The 20,165-nt window shown below is 33.3% G+C and overlaps 1 protein-coding gene across 1 annotated transcript in view; it reads left to right on the top strand.

Moving 5' to 3' along the window:
• The first annotated feature begins 1,931 nt into the window (after positions 1-1,931).
• The window catches only part of LOC149087946 (mitogen-activated protein kinase kinase kinase kinase 3-like), a 33,947-nt gene continuing 15,713 nt past the window's right edge, over positions 1,932-20,165 (top strand). Inside the window, exons 1-13 of the mRNA XM_089242840.1 lie at positions 1,932-2,235; positions 4,429-4,486; positions 10,853-10,943; positions 11,876-11,940; positions 12,829-12,975; positions 13,968-14,040; positions 14,273-14,467; positions 14,943-15,024; positions 15,841-15,948; positions 16,352-16,430; positions 16,890-16,948; positions 17,310-17,354; positions 17,624-17,706. Of these exons, the coding sequence (XP_089098966.1) occupies positions 2,131-2,235; positions 4,429-4,486; positions 10,853-10,943; positions 11,876-11,940; positions 12,829-12,975; positions 13,968-14,040; positions 14,273-14,467; positions 14,943-15,024; positions 15,841-15,948; positions 16,352-16,430; positions 16,890-16,948; positions 17,310-17,354; positions 17,624-17,706 (1,190 nt within the window). The 5' untranslated portion in view covers positions 1,932-2,130. The remainder of the gene's footprint in view (positions 2,236-4,428; positions 4,487-10,852; positions 10,944-11,875; positions 11,941-12,828; positions 12,976-13,967; positions 14,041-14,272; positions 14,468-14,942; positions 15,025-15,840; positions 15,949-16,351; positions 16,431-16,889; positions 16,949-17,309; positions 17,355-17,623; positions 17,707-20,165) is intronic.

Genomic DNA, 20,165 nt, shown 5'->3' with positions numbered 1-20,165 from the left:
ACATTCATATCAATGAAGAAAATATATGTTTCAAAGTGGAGAAAAAAAAATTCCTGAAATCTGAAAAGGATGAGAACGAAAAGACGAATTTTCCGAAACGTAGGAGGACGCTTCAAATGACATGGAAAAGGAGGACGTTTGGTAATCCTACGTACGTGTAAACTGATCTTGAAACATTGTCGAAACAATACAAATTATGGGGGGGGGGGGGGCGGGGAGGTCATCGTCGCATGTTTTATAATCTGCGGGGGGGGGGGGGGGGGCTAACTCCGAGTCAGTGTCATTGTAGCAAGGTGTCCAATAATGGAATTCCGTGCCAAACAAATGTCCTAAAAATTATTCAATTTATTTAATTTTAAATTAACTTATACCAGAGATTATTTCCCCATTTGTTTTAGTAGGGCCCCCCCCCCTCAAGAATTTCTAGTTGGAATTTATGAAAGGTTGACGTCACTCTCCGCTATCCGTACAACAGGCTGATGCTAAGATGAATTTAGGAAAGAGGAAATTCAACTGCCGTTGCGGGGAATCGAACCTACATCTTCTCACTTTCCGGGTGAACCCCTTCTTCTCCACTTTCCTAAATTCATCTTCACATCAGCCAGTTGTTAAAACCTTCGTATTGATAGCGGAGTGTGACGTCATCCTTTGATATGTCGCCATCTTGCGGCAGAGTCAGCAATTGTGTGAAGCTGAGCCTGTGTTAGGTTCGACCGTCCATTTATGGTCCCGTTCAGTGGAAAGGTTCATAAGGAAAGATTGAGATGTTCGTTGCCTTTGTGATCCCGTGGTCTAGGGGTGTTCAACCAGAAAGTGAGAGGACGTGGGCTCGATTCCCCGCAATCTGAGTTGAATTTTCTCAAAATCGCCTCTGGAAAAAAAAAAAAAAACAATGTTAGCGAAAGAAACAGAAACCTTTTTTGAGCTTTAACAAGACTATGAACTCTTTCAGAAATGCCAATAAGTGTAACAAAAGACAAGATTCTTGACCAAAAGAAAACCTCGCCATGCTTGATGCAAAAAAACTGACCAGATAGTGTGGACAATTCATTATAAACGGAGGAAGTCGGATCACTTTTTGGTCTTTTTTGGGCGGTTCTGTTTCATTTGGGAGAAATTATTATGGAGGTCGAGTTTTTTGTCAGTACAGTGGTGCCATTTGTTGTTAGAATCGGAAAAGTAACGTTACGAAGATTACGTGTGCAGGCGTCCTAATTTATCAGCTTTCGAATTCCGCAACCCTAGTCAGGGCAGTAACTAGAATTTTTGGCGTCTCCACAATTTTAAAATTCAATAATTTTGTAATGCTGTTCTTTGTTCCCACCTAAAACTGTCACCCCCCCCTAAATTTTTCGGCCAGGGGCAGTTGCCCCCCCCCCCACCCCCTCTAGTTATGACCCTGACCCTAGTTTATTTACGATTCTGATCATTTATAATTTGTTTATAGAATATGACCAACACATTTACTGGAGCATGAGATTATTAATATCAATTGGTGCTGCCATCTATATTTTTAATTGGCACAACTTCAAGAAATAAGTGTCCCGCACTTGCTTCTCAAAATTCGGCAACGTTTCGAAAACGAATTGTTTACAGATAAAAAAAAGAATTAACAGTTTTTTTAAACATTTTATTTGAAATAACTTTGTTTAAACATTAACATCTATGTCTTTTTTTTTTTTTTCAACATGTTAATCACAAATATCCGAAGAAGCACTTTCGATCCAACTGCAAAAAAGTAAAAACGCGTAAAATAAAATTTCCCTTTTTTTTCAATAAAATTATTTTTATTGCGCGTTTCGCTTCAGTGATTGCATTATTTCCGCCAACGGCTTATGGTGAAAAAAAAATGACAACGGCTTCGGTTACTTTTGTACCTTCTGTCTTCCCCCTCCCCTTCATTATTGCCAGCTGTTCAGCAGGTGAGGGTCAAAGCCGTAACCGTCATCGATAGCATTGCTAAATTTTTTTTTTCTGCTTCTTTTTAGTATTTTTGTGCTGGTGTTTTTGTTTGGTGATAAACATTGTTGGGCATTCGGTGGTTCACGCGATAACATTGTTCCCCCCCCATTGAATGAGACACCGAATATTCTTGTAGAAATTGTCTAAAAGTGGAGGAATGTCAGGATCATGGCATCATGTGCACCATCTACTGACATATCCCGGAGGAATCCTCAAGATGATTATGAACTCATTCAACGTGTTGGAAGTGGTACATTCGGAGACGTATATAAGGTAAACTATAACTTTTCATTTCCCCCCACTTTTGAAACTAAACCAGTGGATCTAGGGCCGTCTTAAGAGCATCATGGGGCCCTCGGGCCAAGTGATTTTTCTGAGGTGCCCGGGTGGGCCCACGCGTTAAGACGGCACTGAGTGGATTCATTATGCGTTTTTTTTTTTTAAACTTGTTCCAATATTGTCTTTTTCACATAATGGGGGGTGTCCCGAACTAGCTTTATGTACTTGCCTATTTACACTCCTACTTTCGAAAATCATGTATGTGGCGTAGATACGCCATTATCTTATCACGAGGCCTCCCTCCCCGGGTCATTACATTGATCCACGTGTTAAGTTGACTATCCGAAGATAATGTTGCTCTATGCTATTGCTACGAAGATTTCGACTGCTCGCTGATGGGAAGATAAACCCAGGAAAGAAAATTCAACTATCGTTTTGGGGAACAAACCCACAGCTTTCCACCTGGTGGGTGAGACCTAGACCACTAGACTACAAAGGCACTGAATCCTCTTTCCTTAGAGCTTGTGTGTGCTGAATGGGGCCATACGTGGACAGCCAGACCTAACTCAGGCCAAAGCTCACATTACAGACATTGCCACTGACTTTTGGCCTGAGTTAGGTCTGCTTATCCATGTATGGACCCCGTTCAGCACACACACAAGCCCTAAGGAAAAAGGATTCATTGCCTAGTCCGCTTGCCTGCCAAGTGAGAGGATGTGGGTTTCATTCCCCGCGAGAGCAGTTAAATTTTCTTCCCAGGATTATCTTTTCACATCAGCCAGCTGTCAAAACCTTTGTAAGATGACTCTGCCTTAAATAAACCCATTTAATCTCACATTGGACGATCTCACATGTAAAACAAATTTTTAGAGATCAAAATAAGGAAAACAGATTCATTAATGTGACTTTTTATTTTGTTTATTCACGGATAATATCATAAATGCATGTATAAAGGCAAACAGCCATGTTTTCTTGGCGCCATCATCTCCTCTACTTGGACCATCCCATTTTTAGTTTCGATACAGTACTTTTCCTCCTTTTCCACTCTCACTCTACAGAGCATTATTCTCCAAGTTGAAGTTGCATTTGAAATGTAGCATTTTGTGGTTATGTGCCATTTCTTAAAATTAGCCAAAGGGACCAGACTTGGGTAGGTGCAAAGTGTGCAGCCACATTGTACCGCTTAATTTAAGGTGGATGTAAAATTAAACAAATATACCTTAATTATACAGTCGATGCTGCTTGTTAGAATCACTGATAACGTTATCATTCTGGTGTTATCGCTTTTGCAAAGAATGAAACAGACCAATATCATAACATGGGGAACATTTCATTTATAGTTATTGGGATTTCGGATATTGTTATCGACTTTTTTTCTATCCAAAGTTTTTTCTGCACATTCTGAAGCTAATGTTATCATTATCAGGCTGCAAGATTTTGTAGTCAGCTAGAAAGTATTCTCTCCCCCTCCCTTGTTGACAAAAATTTCAGTATTTAATGTTGTAATCAGCATGTAGTATTCACTATGATCCATGGACGTGCTGAGCTGCTTTAGCAATAGACTTCCTATAGTGAAGGCAAAAGTATGACAAAAAATCCTGTTTCTTCAGTTCTTGATCAGTTTTTTTCAGTTCACCAGGTTCAAATTTCTCTTTCTGAGAGACTTCCTCCAGGGATCTATGAAATGTATTGTACATTAAAAAAGTACCATAATTCGTGATAAACATTAGACACCTCCATTCTAATGCCTCACAATGGCTGTATAACAAAAAATGCAGAGTTTTAGCTCAAAGGAAAAAGAAAGTTACGTTTTAGAACAGAAAAAAAAAAATCAATGATTTTAAACATTTTGCAACCAATTATGTGGAAGAAGAACAGTTGGCCTGTTATACAAATTCCCATTTACCGTACATCCCGTTTGAACAAACAGTATGTATGGTCACAGGACTGTATTACTCGTACTAAACGTGCATGAAAAAAAACAGGACATACATGCTTCCTTTAAACTTGCTCTGTTACTTTGGAATTCAGTTCAGTTTTCAGGAAGAAAAATAAATCAACTATTTGGAATGATAATCGATTCTAAAACAGTTATTACTGTTTCTCGGGTACTGTATTACACACAAAAAAAAAAAAAAAACCCCAAAAAAAGCATGATGACAATGTGATGACTTTCTTTCGTTCCAGGCAAAACGGCTGAAAGAGGGAGATTTTGCTGCAATAAAAATAATAAAGTTGGAACCAGGTTAGTTTATAAATTTTGTTTAAATTTCTCATTCCTCTTTCTCTACTGCGTACAATACCCATTGTGTAGCACTTTTTTATTTTATGTAGTGAAATTTCCATACGCAGTCACCTATATTTGGCAGCTAACTAATCTTCGCAACCATTTTCCTTAGAATGAATAACAGCACTATATCTCCCAGTTGCGTTGTATTTTGCATTATGCTCGTCCATAAATACGAGCTACTTTGGCCATTTTAAAAAAAAAAAAAATTTCAAATTCACTTTCCAATAAACCCAATATTATTATTATTTTTAAGTTCTAGTAACTCTTTCTAATGTCAATAGCGCTGCTCAACACTTCATAAAAAATGATTTAATCTTGATGAGGTTTTCAGAGTGCGGCGTAACTTGAACTGCAGATGTCGTAAAGGACATAATAAAAGACTTATTTTAAAAATAAAGTTATTTATTAAATATAAAAAAACATGGTAGTAACCAGACTACACATGTCACATTAAAGAGTGAGGAAAGTAAAACAGAAAGAACAACACACCGAAGTTACATTTCACTTATATAGACATTAGGGTAGGTCACCATTCTATGTAAAATTTTTTTTTTTTAATTTCTATCCGGCACATCACGAAAAGGGTGCCAAATGATGCCTTTAGCTCATATATCAATTTTTTTAAGAATGGATTATCTTCTGTCCCCGGATTGACTTCAAAAAATACATGGAAGAAAAAAAAAAACGAACTTTGAGTGTTACAGTAAGGTTTTAAATAAAAAATTTAATGTGTGTCTATAAAACATGCAAATTGCATGAGTAACATTTATTTATTGCAAGAAAAAGTTTACAAAAATGGCATTTGTATTATCATATCATAGCTGCCAAGTCTCCCGAATTTTCCGGGAATCTCCCGAATTTTAGCTTCATCCCTCGACCTCCCGAAAAGTTCTTAAATCTCCCGAAATTTTACGAAAATCAAAAAAATCCCTCTAATTGTCCCTAAAAATTCTCTACTTCATTAAAAAAAATCCCCGCTTATGAAAACAATCCTTAAGGAATTTCTTGTGGGGCATGAAGCCTCTTTTTTTTTTTCTCCTTTCGAAATGATTTCAAACGTCATATAAATGGGGAAATTCCCCATTTTACAAACCCTCTGATGGTAACAAGAAAGTTGTTTGTCTTATCATGCAGGGAAATAGCTTAGCAGCCAATAGTCCTGGATAATAATTGATTATAGTGACGCGCATATGGTCAAAATTTCTTTTGTTGAAGTTACGTACGTGCGATATAACAAAACATGAATACTGATAAGCAAAAACATAGTTAATAAATTTTCAAGATACTTATTCCGATGAATTTCCTTTCATCAAACGTTCCAGAAGAGGGCCGACTTTTCCTTTTTTGTACAAGTTGTGTTACTGACATAAACATCGGTCATGGTGGAAAGACTGACATCATCACCCATGTGAAATGAAAAAAAACATCAAGCAAGTGTCTCCAGAGTCAGTGTTCTTCAAAAATTGACACTCTTTCCCTTCATCTTCCGATGATTTTGGGGTCATTCGCGCAGAATGTTTGTTCACAGCGTTTCTGATTGAACACAGTATTTATTTATTTTTTTAGATCACCATTTTGAAGTTTTGGCGTCCAATTTCACTTGTTTTTTGCGTAGAGATTTTATTCCCAAGGGTTTAACTTCCATGTGTGTAAAATCCCTATTTTAATTTGACTTCAGTTTTTCGAGTAGGGATTTTATTCCCCAACGCTTTAACTTTTATGGGTGTAAAATCCCTATTTCATTTGGAAAAATCCCTTTCGTATTTATTAGGGAGTGGTTTTAGCATAAAATACGGGTTCGCGCGAAAATCTCCCGAATTTTCATTTTCAAAAGTTGGCAGCTATGTCATATTTCAAATAGCGCAAAAATCCTTCTTACTATTGAATTTTGGCATAGCTTTTCGAGACTGGTTCTTTATGAAGCCTTCTCTCTTAGATTTTTTGCACAATGTGGCTGAAGTTTCTGTAACAGTCTTGACAGTTTTTTTAACAGTTAGTATGTGACATGGCAGGTGTAAAGGCAGTTCTCCTGATTTTTGGGCGACAAACAGTTGGATATCGTCGTCAGGTATGGATTTCAATATTGGTGGATCAGAAATATTATTCTTCTGCGAATCAATGTGAGATTTATCGATGCAAGGTGATTAATCAAATTTTGCAATAGAAAGTTGAAACAGTCAGAGTCTTTTTCTGAATGCGGCGGGGTGCCAGTTCACAGATGTGCGGTTCAGAGTCAGTCAGCATTATGATCAATGAATTTTCAGAGTGTGTGAAATAAGTGTTTCTTTGAGAGAGAATTACGGGATATATTTTGTGCCTTTCAGTTCTGTGGGCAAATACCTAGTGGCAGAGATGAGCTTGAACAGGTGCTGTGTTCCATCTTTACAGGAAGTGTGAGTTTTGATAGCAAACCAAGTTGTAGCGTAAAACTTGACGACATACGTTGCTATAATTATTAAATTTTCAGAAGGAGATTCCATCATACAAACGTAGATTCGATTAGCACAAGTTAGCCATCAGGCACGAGACATTTTGCCTGTCAATTTGTTTGCTAAATCCTTAGGAAATATGCCTGTTGCTGCTGACACTATTCTGTACAAATATGTTTGTTCTGTGCTAACACCTTGAATAGCAGACTTGGGTAACTCTGTTGAAATAACTTGAAATAAAACACCTGTTTTTTTTCACATATTTCTATATCTTTGTTGAAAATGTTTCCCTGAAAATGTTTTGGGTCTCGATGTGCTGCTGTCAATGTAGAAACAAGTGTTGGGAGGGTAATTTGTTCATATGCAATAGACAGATAATCCACCGCGAAGGCTAATCTAACCTTTTTTCAAGCAGACTTATGACACCTCCATATTTACTAACGTTCACATTAGTTTCACATCACACCTAACTGCCACTAAAGACTGCATAGGTATTTCTGATTCCGGAAAGAAATCAAAGATTGTACTTGTTCTATGCATTCAGATATGCAGAAGCTGGTTCTTTGACTTGGTTACCAATGGCATATACTCTTCAAGAGGGTCTATATATTTTTCCATCCTTTTCTGATATAATTAAAGTTTTATCCTTCCACGTGTCCATCAAAGTATAAAGCATTTATTTGTAGGACTTTGATCGTTCATTAGTCAATTAGGAAGCTTTTCTCTCTGACAGGTATTTTTTTGTATTTGGGGCAAATGCACTCTTTGATGTTCTTACACTTGCAAGATGAAATGTCAAACAATAATTTACAGGGAGACTCTTCTAATCGCTTCTCCTGTATTTTAGGGTGTGATTTTAAAAGATTTTTGCATTTCATACATGATGCGCCTTCAACATCGCTTTCACTCATTTGTGTTGGACAGAAGGAATGGAAGCTCTTGGTCATATTTCTTCAAAGTCAGAGTTACGCTGGGGAACATGGCCGTCACATGCACACGCATAGGGTCTTCCTAGACTCCCCAACTGTACCCACACACCTACAATGTGACGAATTGTCTATGTATGTAGCATGTAACGTAATTGGTCGCCACCCTAACTGAAACTTACCTTAAGAAAAAGAATCAAAAATATTTAAAAAATCTATATCAATCCGGAGGCAGTTGCACTTATTAGAATATTTAAAAAAACTCGCATGTTATTTTAAGACCATTTAGCACCTTTTTATCACTGTTCCCCTTAAAAAATGTGAAATTTCACATCAAAATGTGAATTTTTAATGTCGCGTATGTGCAGTGATAACGACATAATTTACATAACATCACGTGTGATGCCAACACGAAATATCTTATCAAAATGATGCTATCTGGTCATGATTTGCATGAGAATGGGAAAAGAAAAAGTATATGATCGGTTGTAGTTGAAAACTGTAAACCGCAAATTTAAATATGTAAATATTTTTGTATATTCCAACATTGCCCTCCCTCTTAATTTTTTGGCAAGCATAAATTCCTTTTTTCACATGCAATAGAAAAATTTAATTCATATTAACAAATAATTCCTTTGTAAATTTAGATAAGCTTTTTTTTACAAGTGGTTTTGTGAAAATGTCAGCTAAATTATTTTTACTGTTCGCATATTGAAATTTAAACAGATAATCATGCACTAAATCTCTTAAAAAAGGAAATTTTATATCAATATGTTTCCTCCTATAATTTTCAATAGGAGATTTAGATAAATCTATGACTGCTCGATTATCTCGTAATAAAATGGTACCGTGTGTTTCAAAATCAAAATAAATTAAAATTTTTACATTCCTCTAAAATTCTAATAATCCACATCAGTTCTATAACTGCTTCAGTTAAAGTGATATATTCTGCTTCCATGGTGTGGAGAGTGCAATACATTTTTGTTTAAATGTACGCCAAGAAGTGAGCACTTCACCAATAAATAAAATAATTCCACCCATGGATATTCTATCATCTTGATAAAAATCAAAATCACTTTGACATTCAATTCATTTAATTTAGAAAGATCTAATTTGTATTCTTTAATACAAGAAACATATTTTAAAAGCTTTAACAAACAATTCCAATGTGCAAAACCAGGATTTTCTTGAAATTGAGAAATAATGTTTATCAAACTTATATCAGGTCATGTGCGGCTTGAAATGTATGACAAACAACCAATAATATTTCTGTACGGTAAGCATGACATTTCTCTTATTTCAGCTTCAGTATTAGGACAATCCTGTTTAGACAAAACTATACCCTTGGCGAAAGGCAAACTTGAAATAGGATGCTTAAACTTCCTGTACATTTCACAAATTTTATTGATATAATCAGTTTGATGAATAAAAAGTTTTCTATCTTTTTCCTCAAAGTTAATGCCTAGTAATTTTTTAGTTTTTTTCCAATAATTTTAACATCAAATTTAGATTTCAATTTCTTGATAATTTCTTCAATTATATTAGCATCCTTACCAAAAATCACAGTCATCTACATATAGTAATAATAAAGCATTTTTCTGATACAAATAAACACAATTGCACTGATTGAGTTTTTGAAAGTCCAATTTCTCAAGAACATTATGAATTTCATAAAACCACTCTCTCCGGCTTTAATGCAATCCATATAAAGCCTTATTAAGATGACAAACATAATCTGGATTTTCATCATTAACAAAACCCTGAGGATGGTACGTATATAATTTTTCATTCAGATTCGCATATAAATGAGCACAAGTTACATCTAATTGACAATGAGTCCACCCTAACCAGCAAACAAGAATTGCAAAGAATATATTAATTATAGAAAAGTTTATTACAGGGCTGAAAACTTCATCATAATTTTCACCCTTACGTTGTTTATAGCCTTGGGCTACTAACCTTGCCTTATATCTAACAATTTCACCTTGCTCATTCTTTTTGATAGTGCATACCCATCTATTACCTAGGATTTGGACATTCTGGGGTTTAGGGACTAATGACCAAACTTCATCATTTGAATTTCATCTTTTATTGCAGAATGTCATTTATACCATTCTGGGGTGTGAGAAGCTTCTCTAAAATTTTTGGGAATTTCAAAACTCATATGACATGCTTCAAGATTACCCTTTTTAATTATACCTGAAAGGTATTCTTTCCACTAAAATCAATCAATTTTATGTTTCAAAAGATAGTCTACAATTTGAATGACACGAACAGTAGCATAAATAGCATTTCCCAGTGCTTTTCCAAAAACACTATTACATGTATGGGAATTTTTACCACAGTAAATTTCCAGTCAGCTGAGGGCTTATCGCAGAACAGTGCTAAACATTCTGCTTTAGAGGCGTTACAGAAAATTTCATTGAATGCTTGATTTCATCTGATGAGGCCATGACTGTTAAAGAATTTTAGAAGAGATACAACATAAAGGATGCTATTTTCAATATCGCCACTGCCTGTGCTGACCTTATATTGAAGTTTATATTGATCGTTTGTGTAAAATTAATTACAATATGCATGTATTATTCACTTTTAAAGGATTTTATTTTAATTTTCGTCCCAGCGCTGCAGTGAAATCATGTTACTGTACATAGGTTAGGAGATTTCTGTTATCCGTCTCAGCTCTGATTTGGACGGTGATGGATAATCGACGTTTTACTGTATTAGAGTTGGAAATAATCTCTTCCCTCTCAGACTAGACTATAATTAATGTCCTCTGTAATGAAGCTACTCGTGGCTCTTTGTAAAAGAAGACAATGTCTGAATTCTGGCCAATGTGCAAAAATGTCAACCACTTCATGTAGTGGCTAGACTTCAGACTGTAGAGGTAACATATATTTCTATGCATGACTTTTATTTTTTCAAGTTATATTTTGAAATGTAAACACCAATTTGATATTTTACAGGGGATGACTTCTCTCTTATACAGCAGGAAATTCTTATGATGAAATCATGTAGACATCCTAACATTGTGGCATATTATGGAAGCTATCTTCGGTAAATCCGTAATTTATTCCTTTTTCAACTGATGGTCTTGCAAAAATGATGACTTTTTTTAATTACTTGAAATTTTTTTCCATGAATCATAACAATTATTTCACCGTTTATGGATTCCAGAAAAAGTATTAATTGAAAATTACAATTGAATGATTCAATTTTATAAGTGTGCTGAACACAAAAACTCAAAGAAAATATACAGTTGGTACTTAATTCTTTTAAAATATCATTAAAACATACGTGTTAAATGTTTGGTAACAAGAAATCTTGTTTGAGAATTTTCTGCTGAAGACGTTTTTCAGTTTTAAGAAGTCTTATTTTGAATGAGTTCTAATTTTCTTTCTAACATAGAAACATTTCCCATTAAAAGAGATTTTCCCTCTAATTTTTAAAATGTGTGGTCTGTGCAAAAAACCACCTCAAATTAATTAAATGACTTAATTAATATTAAGCAGTGCATTTTGTATTTCATATCGGTTATTTTTTAATCATCCAATATTCATTCTTTGACACTTTAATGTACAGTCAAATCCCATTATCCAAGAGACCGGAGAAGTCACTTCATTTTAACAAAATTTTGTTGTAAAGGAATTCCAGGTTTTTGTATTGTTTCTATGTGAACTTATCCGGTGGATTAGAAAAGTGTTTGTTAAAACTAGATTTTTGCTTTAATGATATTCGTTAAAACGGGATTCAACAGTATAATTTTTCCCTTTTATCTGGAAGGTCCTTAATATTTCTTTTTTGTGTTTATTATAAACTTGTTTTCATCTTCACATTAATCACTGATGGATTTACAAAAAAAAAAAAGATAAAATTAATGACATGCGTAACATACAATGAATCTTGTGCCAAAATTGATGGCTAATAGTAGTTGAAAAATTTAATAACGTACTTGAAATCTTTTTTATTTTATTTTTTTTCATTACCAGGAGGGACAAATTATGGATATGTATGGAGTATTGTGGTGGTGGCTCTTTGCAAGATATTTATCACAGTAAGTTTATCAAAAACAAATGAAGACTTCACATGCAGTTTTTGATTCAGAAATTTTAATTTTTTTTAGTGCTTTAGTATGTTCTTGCCCTTTGAAATTCATGTATTTGCTCCAATTTTTGTTGGTAACATGATGATTGCTAACATATTTGTGATTGTATAATTGCATGTGCATGCTATTCATTATTATGTTTTATTATTTTTCCAATATCTTCTTAAAATAAGCCATAACTGTTAAACTTATCAAATATGAAACTTGAATTCTTCTTGCATTCAAATGATAATGGCATTCTGTACCTGTTCCCGATGTAAATAAATTTCACCTTTTTTAACAAATGTGCCGATAGCATTTATTTGTATTTTTTTTTAAAACATTGACTTTTTAAGTTTCAAAGTATTTGTCAACATGTGTGTGGAATGTGTGAATTTTCTCTGTAAATTGATTTATTCAAAAAAGAAAGAAAAGTTTTGTTACATTTTCTAGATGTGTTACAAAAGCGCACGTGTTAGCGCACCAACCTCTCAATGAGTATAAAAACACAAGCCTGCCGTTCGGATTCGGCAATAAATTGTAGGTCCCGGTCTAATTAGCCATTGTGTGCAGAAAATGACTGTGGTGCGACAAAAATTATCAATGAATAATGACAAATAATAAAACATAATCACTATTTACATAATTTTTGTAACATTATCATAGTATTTGAAATAATTTTTGAATTTCTTTTATGTTACAGTTCTTTTCTTATGTTTCTTATATGTTAGTAATGGTAATGTTGTTGCCTATTTGAGTCATTCTAATTTGAGAAATTGAGAGAAAAACATGTGCTTCTTTTAACGTGATGCGATTCATTATGTCTTTTATTTTATTATGATATTATTGTTATTCTAGTCACAGGAAGGCTCAGTGAACTGCAGATTGCTTACATATGCAAAGAGACACTGCAAGGGCTCCATTATCTTCATTCGCTTGGTATGATGCACAGGGACATCAAAGGTGCCAATATACTATTGACAGATGTTGGTGATATCAAATTAGGTTAGTTCTAGTCATTTCCATTTAGTAGTGTTTGATGTTATTGTTCTGGATAATTCATCTCACAAGTTCTTGAATTCAGCAGAGGATGAAAGAAAATGCAGGATAACACAGATTTGTTGACAGAACAGCTATTTTACACATATTTACAGGCAGCAATTTCACAAAATATGCTAATCAAAGAGTGGCCCCATAAATAAGAGTTCTCGCATTGAGGATAAAATTCAACAATCTGACTATATCTTTTTTGTCGTGGCATCACTTTATATAAGGAAAAGAAGGATTCTGCAAATTTCTGGCATCTTCTCGCGATCTCTACTCTTTTCCATTGGTAACACCGCGGCGCTTTATCAGAGCTGTTGCCAAACGTCCCAACTTGGTGGCGATATTTCGAGGGGTTTAAAAAAAAAAGTGTTATTGATTGTTTACAGGGAAATAAGGGCGCGGTAGCCCAGGTTGATAAGATACTTGCCTAAAGTACCAAAGGATGTTTAGAGGTATAACAACGTAAGTTCGATACCCGGTTCGTCCTTGTCAGAAAGCTTTCCTGACACAAGGGTACAATAGAAACGGCGAGATGACAGCAGAAAAAATTGTTACCGCAGGGAGTCCCCCATTGAGGGGTTAGCGCACCAACCTCTCAATGAGTATAAAAACACAAGCCTGCCGTTCGGATTCGGCAATAAATTGTAGGTCCCTGTCTAATTAGCCATCGTGTGCTGAAAATGACTGTGGTGCGACAAAAATTATCAATGAATAATGACAAATAATAAAACATAATCACTATTTACATAATATAACATTATCATAGTATTTGAAATAATTTTTGAATTTCTTTTATGTTACATCTCTTTTCTTATGTTTCTTATATGTTAGTAATGGTAATGTTGTTGCCTATTTGAGTCATTCTAATTTGAGAAATTAAGAGAAAAACATGTGCTTCTTTTAACGTGATGATTATGTACATTAAAAAAACTCTTTTATATGTGTTACAGCTGATTTTGGTGTTTCGGCTCAGATCACTGCCACTTTAAACAAGAGGAAATCTTTTATTGGAACCCCCTATTGGTATGGTTTTTGGCGTTTGTTAAAATCTAGTGTAAAACATCATTTATGGACATGCTTATGTGATAACCGATTATTTCAAATTTTGTGTTATATTATGCAATTTTTAAGATTGATTCAAGTATGGAGATATTCATTGCAGTTTAGTAATAAAGTATAATACTGTTTCCATTTTTATACTTTATTCATTTATATTAAAGTTCATTTCATTGTTGTAGTTATCATTTTCTTATAGGATGGCGCCAGAAGTTGCGGCAGTTGAAAGAAAAGGTGGTTACAATCAGCAATGTGATATATGGGCTGTGGGTATCACAGCAATCGAACTGGCTGAGTTACAACCACCAATGTTTGATTTGCATCCGATGAGAGCCCTCTTTCTTATGTCAAAATCTGGGTTCAAACCTCCACAGCTGAAAGATAAAATTCTTTGGTAAGTTTTTTTATGCACATGGGTAAATTCTAAATAGGTTGAGCGGCTGCATGTCTTTGGAGTCATAATAGATGAATATTAATTCTTTGTGCTCTTTTATTCATAAATATTTGGAAGACTTTTGTAAAAGGAGCCAAGCACCATTAAATCAAAGCTAAGAGAAAAGCTATTTAAAATTATTTTCGATTCAGTTATCTCTTCAGTTTGTAGTTGGCTCAAGTGCACACAGATGACATCAGTCTATATGTCACTTGGTTCTATTTGGATAAAAAAATCCAACTTTTTCAATAGTTCAGATGTCGGTATGTCTCAAAAATATTGAAAATGGTGCCTGGTACCTTTATATAAAAGCCGTCCATTTCTTTTTTTATTATTAAATAAACCGGTTACACCAAAGTAAAAGTTTAAAAGTCTTGATTAGCTTTGAATAGAATTTTTATATTGTTAAATTTACCAATTTTCTTTGATTTTTAAGGTCACCTACATTTCATCATTTTGTCAAAGTTGCATTAACAAAAAATCCCAAGAAGAGACCCAATGCTGAGCGATTGTTAGAAGTGAGAATTCTGATTATTTTTTTGATGGCAAATTTTACACCATTATTACTGTTTTGATGCATGTTTATCATTAGCAGTTTCATTTACCGAACTAACTTTTGTGGGTTATTTATTGTAACAATGCAAATTGTTGTGTGTTCACCTTTAATTCCTGCCACTAACACCTGTTTTGTTTTGAAAACTCTGGCAGTTAAATAACTGAGTGTATTCTAGAATGTTTACAACTTATGCAGTCTTTCTTCGGAGAGTTTAAGCCATATATTTTCCCAAACTTTTTTCTCCATCACTCCCTTTTAAACAAATTTTTTGTTCTCATCGCTTTCCAACTCAAGCCAACCCACAAGATCCTATACTAAACCCATAGCTTCTACCACCCCTCTGGACCATTCCATTGCCCCCTTTGGGAAACACTGGGTTTTAAGCCATTCCAAAATTTATTAGAGTTTTTAGTTTACAATATTCATTAACCCTCCCGCCATGGGCGGTTTTGGAATTTCTCTGTGCAAAACCGCTGGGTATTGTTATCTGTTTAAAAATAATATAATAACATGATAATAGCTGTCCCACGAAATTTTATAGAACACATTAAATGCAATATTCACATTGCTCAAGGCTAGAGGTTTAAGAAAGTGCTTAATTTGTGAACGTATTTAAAATATCCTAAGAAATGAAAACATTATGTACTTTAACACTACCAGATTAATTTTTTTTTCTTTATTGATTTGTAAAATACATTATGGAAAACATTTAGTAATCGTGCATAAATACGGTAGAAATAATACACTTTTCAACAATTATTTTTATTTCTGTACTTAGCATCCATTTGTTCAAGGAAGTTTGACGAAGCGCTTGACAAAAGAACTTCTAGATAAAGTAAATAATCCTCATCACACATTTGCAGATTCGGATGCAGATGAAGATGGCGTAAGTTTTTCTAATTATTATACTACAGATAATGTTTAATATGTTTATGCATGGAAATTTAAATTTTTTTAGTGCCAAATCAAATATGTAGCTAATACAATGAGTTTTTTTCCCAATTCTTATACATTGCTTTATATTTTTTTAACCACGTTTATCAAATTTTTACTCACAATTTCAAACTTTCTAATAAATTAGGCATGTATTTGCTTGTTTTTGTAGTAATTCAAGTTGATTTGTAAACTCTCATTAAACTGTATTCATATCAATATTCATTTTCAGAATATTTTTTTAAATTTATTCTCAAATCATTTTCATTATTACCTCAACGATTTTTTAAATATGTATTAAGAATCCTTAACTCTCAGGAAATATACATAATGATACATGTATTTTTTTCTCATAGACATCACCCAATGTACCTCAGAGAATTACTTCGAAGAAATCTGGTCGGGATAAGCAAAGGACTCGTTCTGAATTACACAGTAAGAATGAATTTTCTCAGACCTGTGTATATATTCATTTTTTTTTATACGTGAAGTTCATGTACAATCAAATGAAAGGAAGCTGCAAAAATATGATGTGTTCACTTCAAAATTGCGCTACACCATTCACAAATATGTACACATTACTTGTACATATAGAAAAAATAGTTTTTTTACAGATGAAACATGGCTTCAGCTCAGGCAATATGTGACCGAAATTACCAAATGTATATGAACACTAGTACTTAGTCTCGCGATACTTTTCTGGTAACCAAAATATTTCTATAATTTTTATCATAATGTTGATTAAATAGCCTATCTATGTATCTGAGAGATGTCAAAAATGTATATTGTGTACTTTTTCTTCTGAATAATGAAACTAGAATAGATGTTTTTCTGTTGAATTTTTAAATTAAAAAAATTTTAATTGAATTTATTGAATTTGTTTCATTTTTACAGTGGAAAGTGTGAACTTTGAGCCTCCTATATTGACAGCACTTTCTACATCTAATGACCAGGTAAATAAATAAATTATCAAGTAATCAAGAAAATTTTTAATTTTTGTTTGAAAAATAACCATTATAAAAATTAAAATGCAAATTATGATTTAAAAAAATACCTTTTCTTTCTTCTCTGAGAGAAATCTTCAGATTTCTGTACTCCAAAAATCGGCACATCTGATATTGCATTATACAAATATTTCCCAGATGATGGAGCATATTAAATTAATATAGACTTCGAATCCTAGAAGTCATTTTTCCGTAAAGTTATAGGAATGAAATTTTTTACACACATTATTATTTTTTATAATGTTATTGCTATTCATTGAAGTATTTGATATTTTGTTCAATTTTTGATCAGGTTGCTTTTTTTATATAGGTAATGGAAGATACTGGTGGTGTGTCTTCTAACTGGGGAATAGAGGTAATTCTTCCAAAACCTCACATATTAAAAATTCACTATAAATGAAATTTATCCTTAGAACCATTATGTAAAGAAATTTGTGGTCTCTTATGCATGAATTGTAGAAAATTTGAGTATTGGTGTAATGCTATTTTTTTGCTTATGAATCTTGAAATGTTATTGTAATTTTTAATTTTTGAAAAAGGGGAATCAATTTTTGTTTGAATGCTGTTTAACAATTATACCCATGAATTCAATAGTAATTCATGGACTGTTTTTTGTTTTGTTAGGACAATGTTAGGGCAGTGGATAACACATACGATTTACCCACTGCGTGGATGGAACAGGATAATGATTCAGATGTCATACACAAGTAAGCTGGGATTTCTATTGATACTCCTTCAAAAGAAACACTACATTGATGATATCCTGCTAACTAAATTTTACAAACAAAGTAGTTGATAGGCCATTTATATTATTGATGAAATATGATATTAAAAGAAATATATATATATATTCACATATATATATTTAATTTTGTGTAATAATGGTAGGTGACTACGACCTCTTCTCCTATTATCCTTTGTGCCGTGAAAACTAGTTAGCTCATTTGTCAGCCATCTTGAGCCAACCACTTCCGTTCAACCTACGTGTCCAGTGACGACTTTCAAAAAGAAGGGATACTGTCATAAACTAAATGCCATGTAAATGGGTTATAGCAATAATTTCTGGTACCGGTAACTTCCCAGGATATTTCATTTCTCATGTTAATGGTACTTAAAGGAGATCTTGTGAAATTATTTGATCCTCGCCCTAAAATGTTATAAATAAACTGGAGTGACTTGGGTACAGATTTTGGACATTTTTTGTATTATCTCCCCCTTAAAAATTAATATTTTTTACTAAAAGTTGCACCACTAAAAGAAGAAATTTTTAGTTATTTGTTTATGCAATGATAATTGTTTTGTAATTTATTATAATGGTGAAAAATTAATGCAAAGTCATACCCAAGTCATCCCTTTAGACATGGTGATTTGGGTGAGTAGAGTAGTGTACCCAAATCACTGCCCAAAAGGCATGAATACTCAATTGTCTTGATGTTTTGCTTTTGGAAGCGTTCCATCCCACAAAACTGGAAATAATCAGGGACTAATAGAAAAAAGTTTAAATGCATAAATAATTTTAAGAGAATTTATTCTTTTGTACCTAACAATGTAATGTCTTTTAATATGTATAAGGAACCCCCTGATTTTTTGGGCTTAAAAATTTTAAAAAGATATATTTATAATTCTATATGTGTATGAGAAACACCCTCCTATTTTTGGTAGCAAATTTTTTGGCAAAAAAGGGTTTCCTTATGCATGTTAAAGCATGGTAAATCTGCCTAGTCGAAGATGCCTATTTTGGTGTTAATCTCTTGAATCAATTAAAAAGTTAATCAGATCTTCTGTGTAATTTCTATAGGGCCTTGAGCCAAGGCCATAATAAAAAGAATCTGCCCTCTTCCGCAAAAATTTAGAAAATGAGTGATTTCTATGGAATAACAATATTAATTTATTGTTCTCTCCCTTTGATCTCCCTACCACGGAATAAATTTATGGATATGGCCCTTTTCTTTTGGAGCCGAGCATTTTCATAAAATGTTTGTGAGATGACTTGAGGACAAATATAAAATATTGTCACTATATATAAATATTTATATAACACATAAAATATTTCACTAAGTATACTCACCAAAGAAAACTTCTATCAAGACTACTACTAAACCATACATGCACCTCATCTTCATCCCTCTGCTGAATTTCTAACGAATTGGTACATGTTGGAATATGCGTGTACGTGTCTTGAACCTGAAGTGAAGTTTGTTTCTGTGTAATGCTTGTTATAGTGCTGCTATCTGCCATCTATTCTTATATCAAGACTGTATGATGTAATCAAAACAAGGTTTTACATTGGCTTCATAAAACCTTAAAACACATGTTATGATAAAAGTAGGTGGGGGAAAAAAATGATAATTATATGATAGAGTTTGGGCCAAATTTTAATCATAGAAGCTCAAAAAATCTTGTGATTGCACCTGGAATCACCTCTCTATTTCATTTACAGTGGCTATGCATCATCTAAAATGAGAAATTAGATTATGCACCTGTCACCCCGGTTTATGGTAGATGGTAATTTTAAGTTAAATTTAAATTTCAGTATTAAAAATCATCCCATTGTGGAAATGTGCCGTGAAAATGAAAATCATGGTCCAAGATAAATTGCATAAATGTCTGGAAATATTTATTTTAATTCCTTATTCTGTTAATATAAACTGATAAAAAAAAAATAAAATTTTATTTTTAAAAACATATTTAACTGTGCTAAATCTATGAGAAAGAGATCAAACTCATCTGCATTTTGTTCTTTGACTGTGAAATCCTACGCAACAATTCAAATGCAATTATGCAGCATCATTATAAATTTAAAACCTGTGCTATGAATTTTCTACAATATTGGTGTTTCTTTTTTTTTAGTTATTGCAGTATATTTTCATTGGAAGACAGATGGCAATATCACTAGAGCATAAAACATGCATAACTCTGACATTATAAACATGTTAGGGGTTATTAAAAACTTCATGTACACACACAACTGTTCCGGCATTTGCCAATTCATTAGAAATTCTCTAGATGAATGATTAAAAAGTATAATATTTTCATGTTGCAGTAGTGTTCTTATTTTTTTGTTTAGCTCTTTCATTTTTAGTGTTCTTATCTTTAGATTCTTATAAAATTAGTGCTTAATGTTAGTGAGTTTGAGTAACAGAAAATTAATTTTTATTGTTTTGAA

This window comes from Pholcus phalangioides, unplaced genomic scaffold, assembly GCF_987345545.1.
Source record: "Pholcus phalangioides strain wild (caught in Gottingen) unplaced genomic scaffold, Ppha-v1.0 ptg000003l_1, whole genome shotgun sequence".
In the NCBI taxonomy this organism is placed as follows: Eukaryota; Metazoa; Arthropoda; class Arachnida; order Araneae; family Pholcidae; genus Pholcus; species Pholcus phalangioides.
Note: the sequence above shows the minus strand (reverse complement) of the source record. Positions and strands in the feature narration are given on the sequence as shown.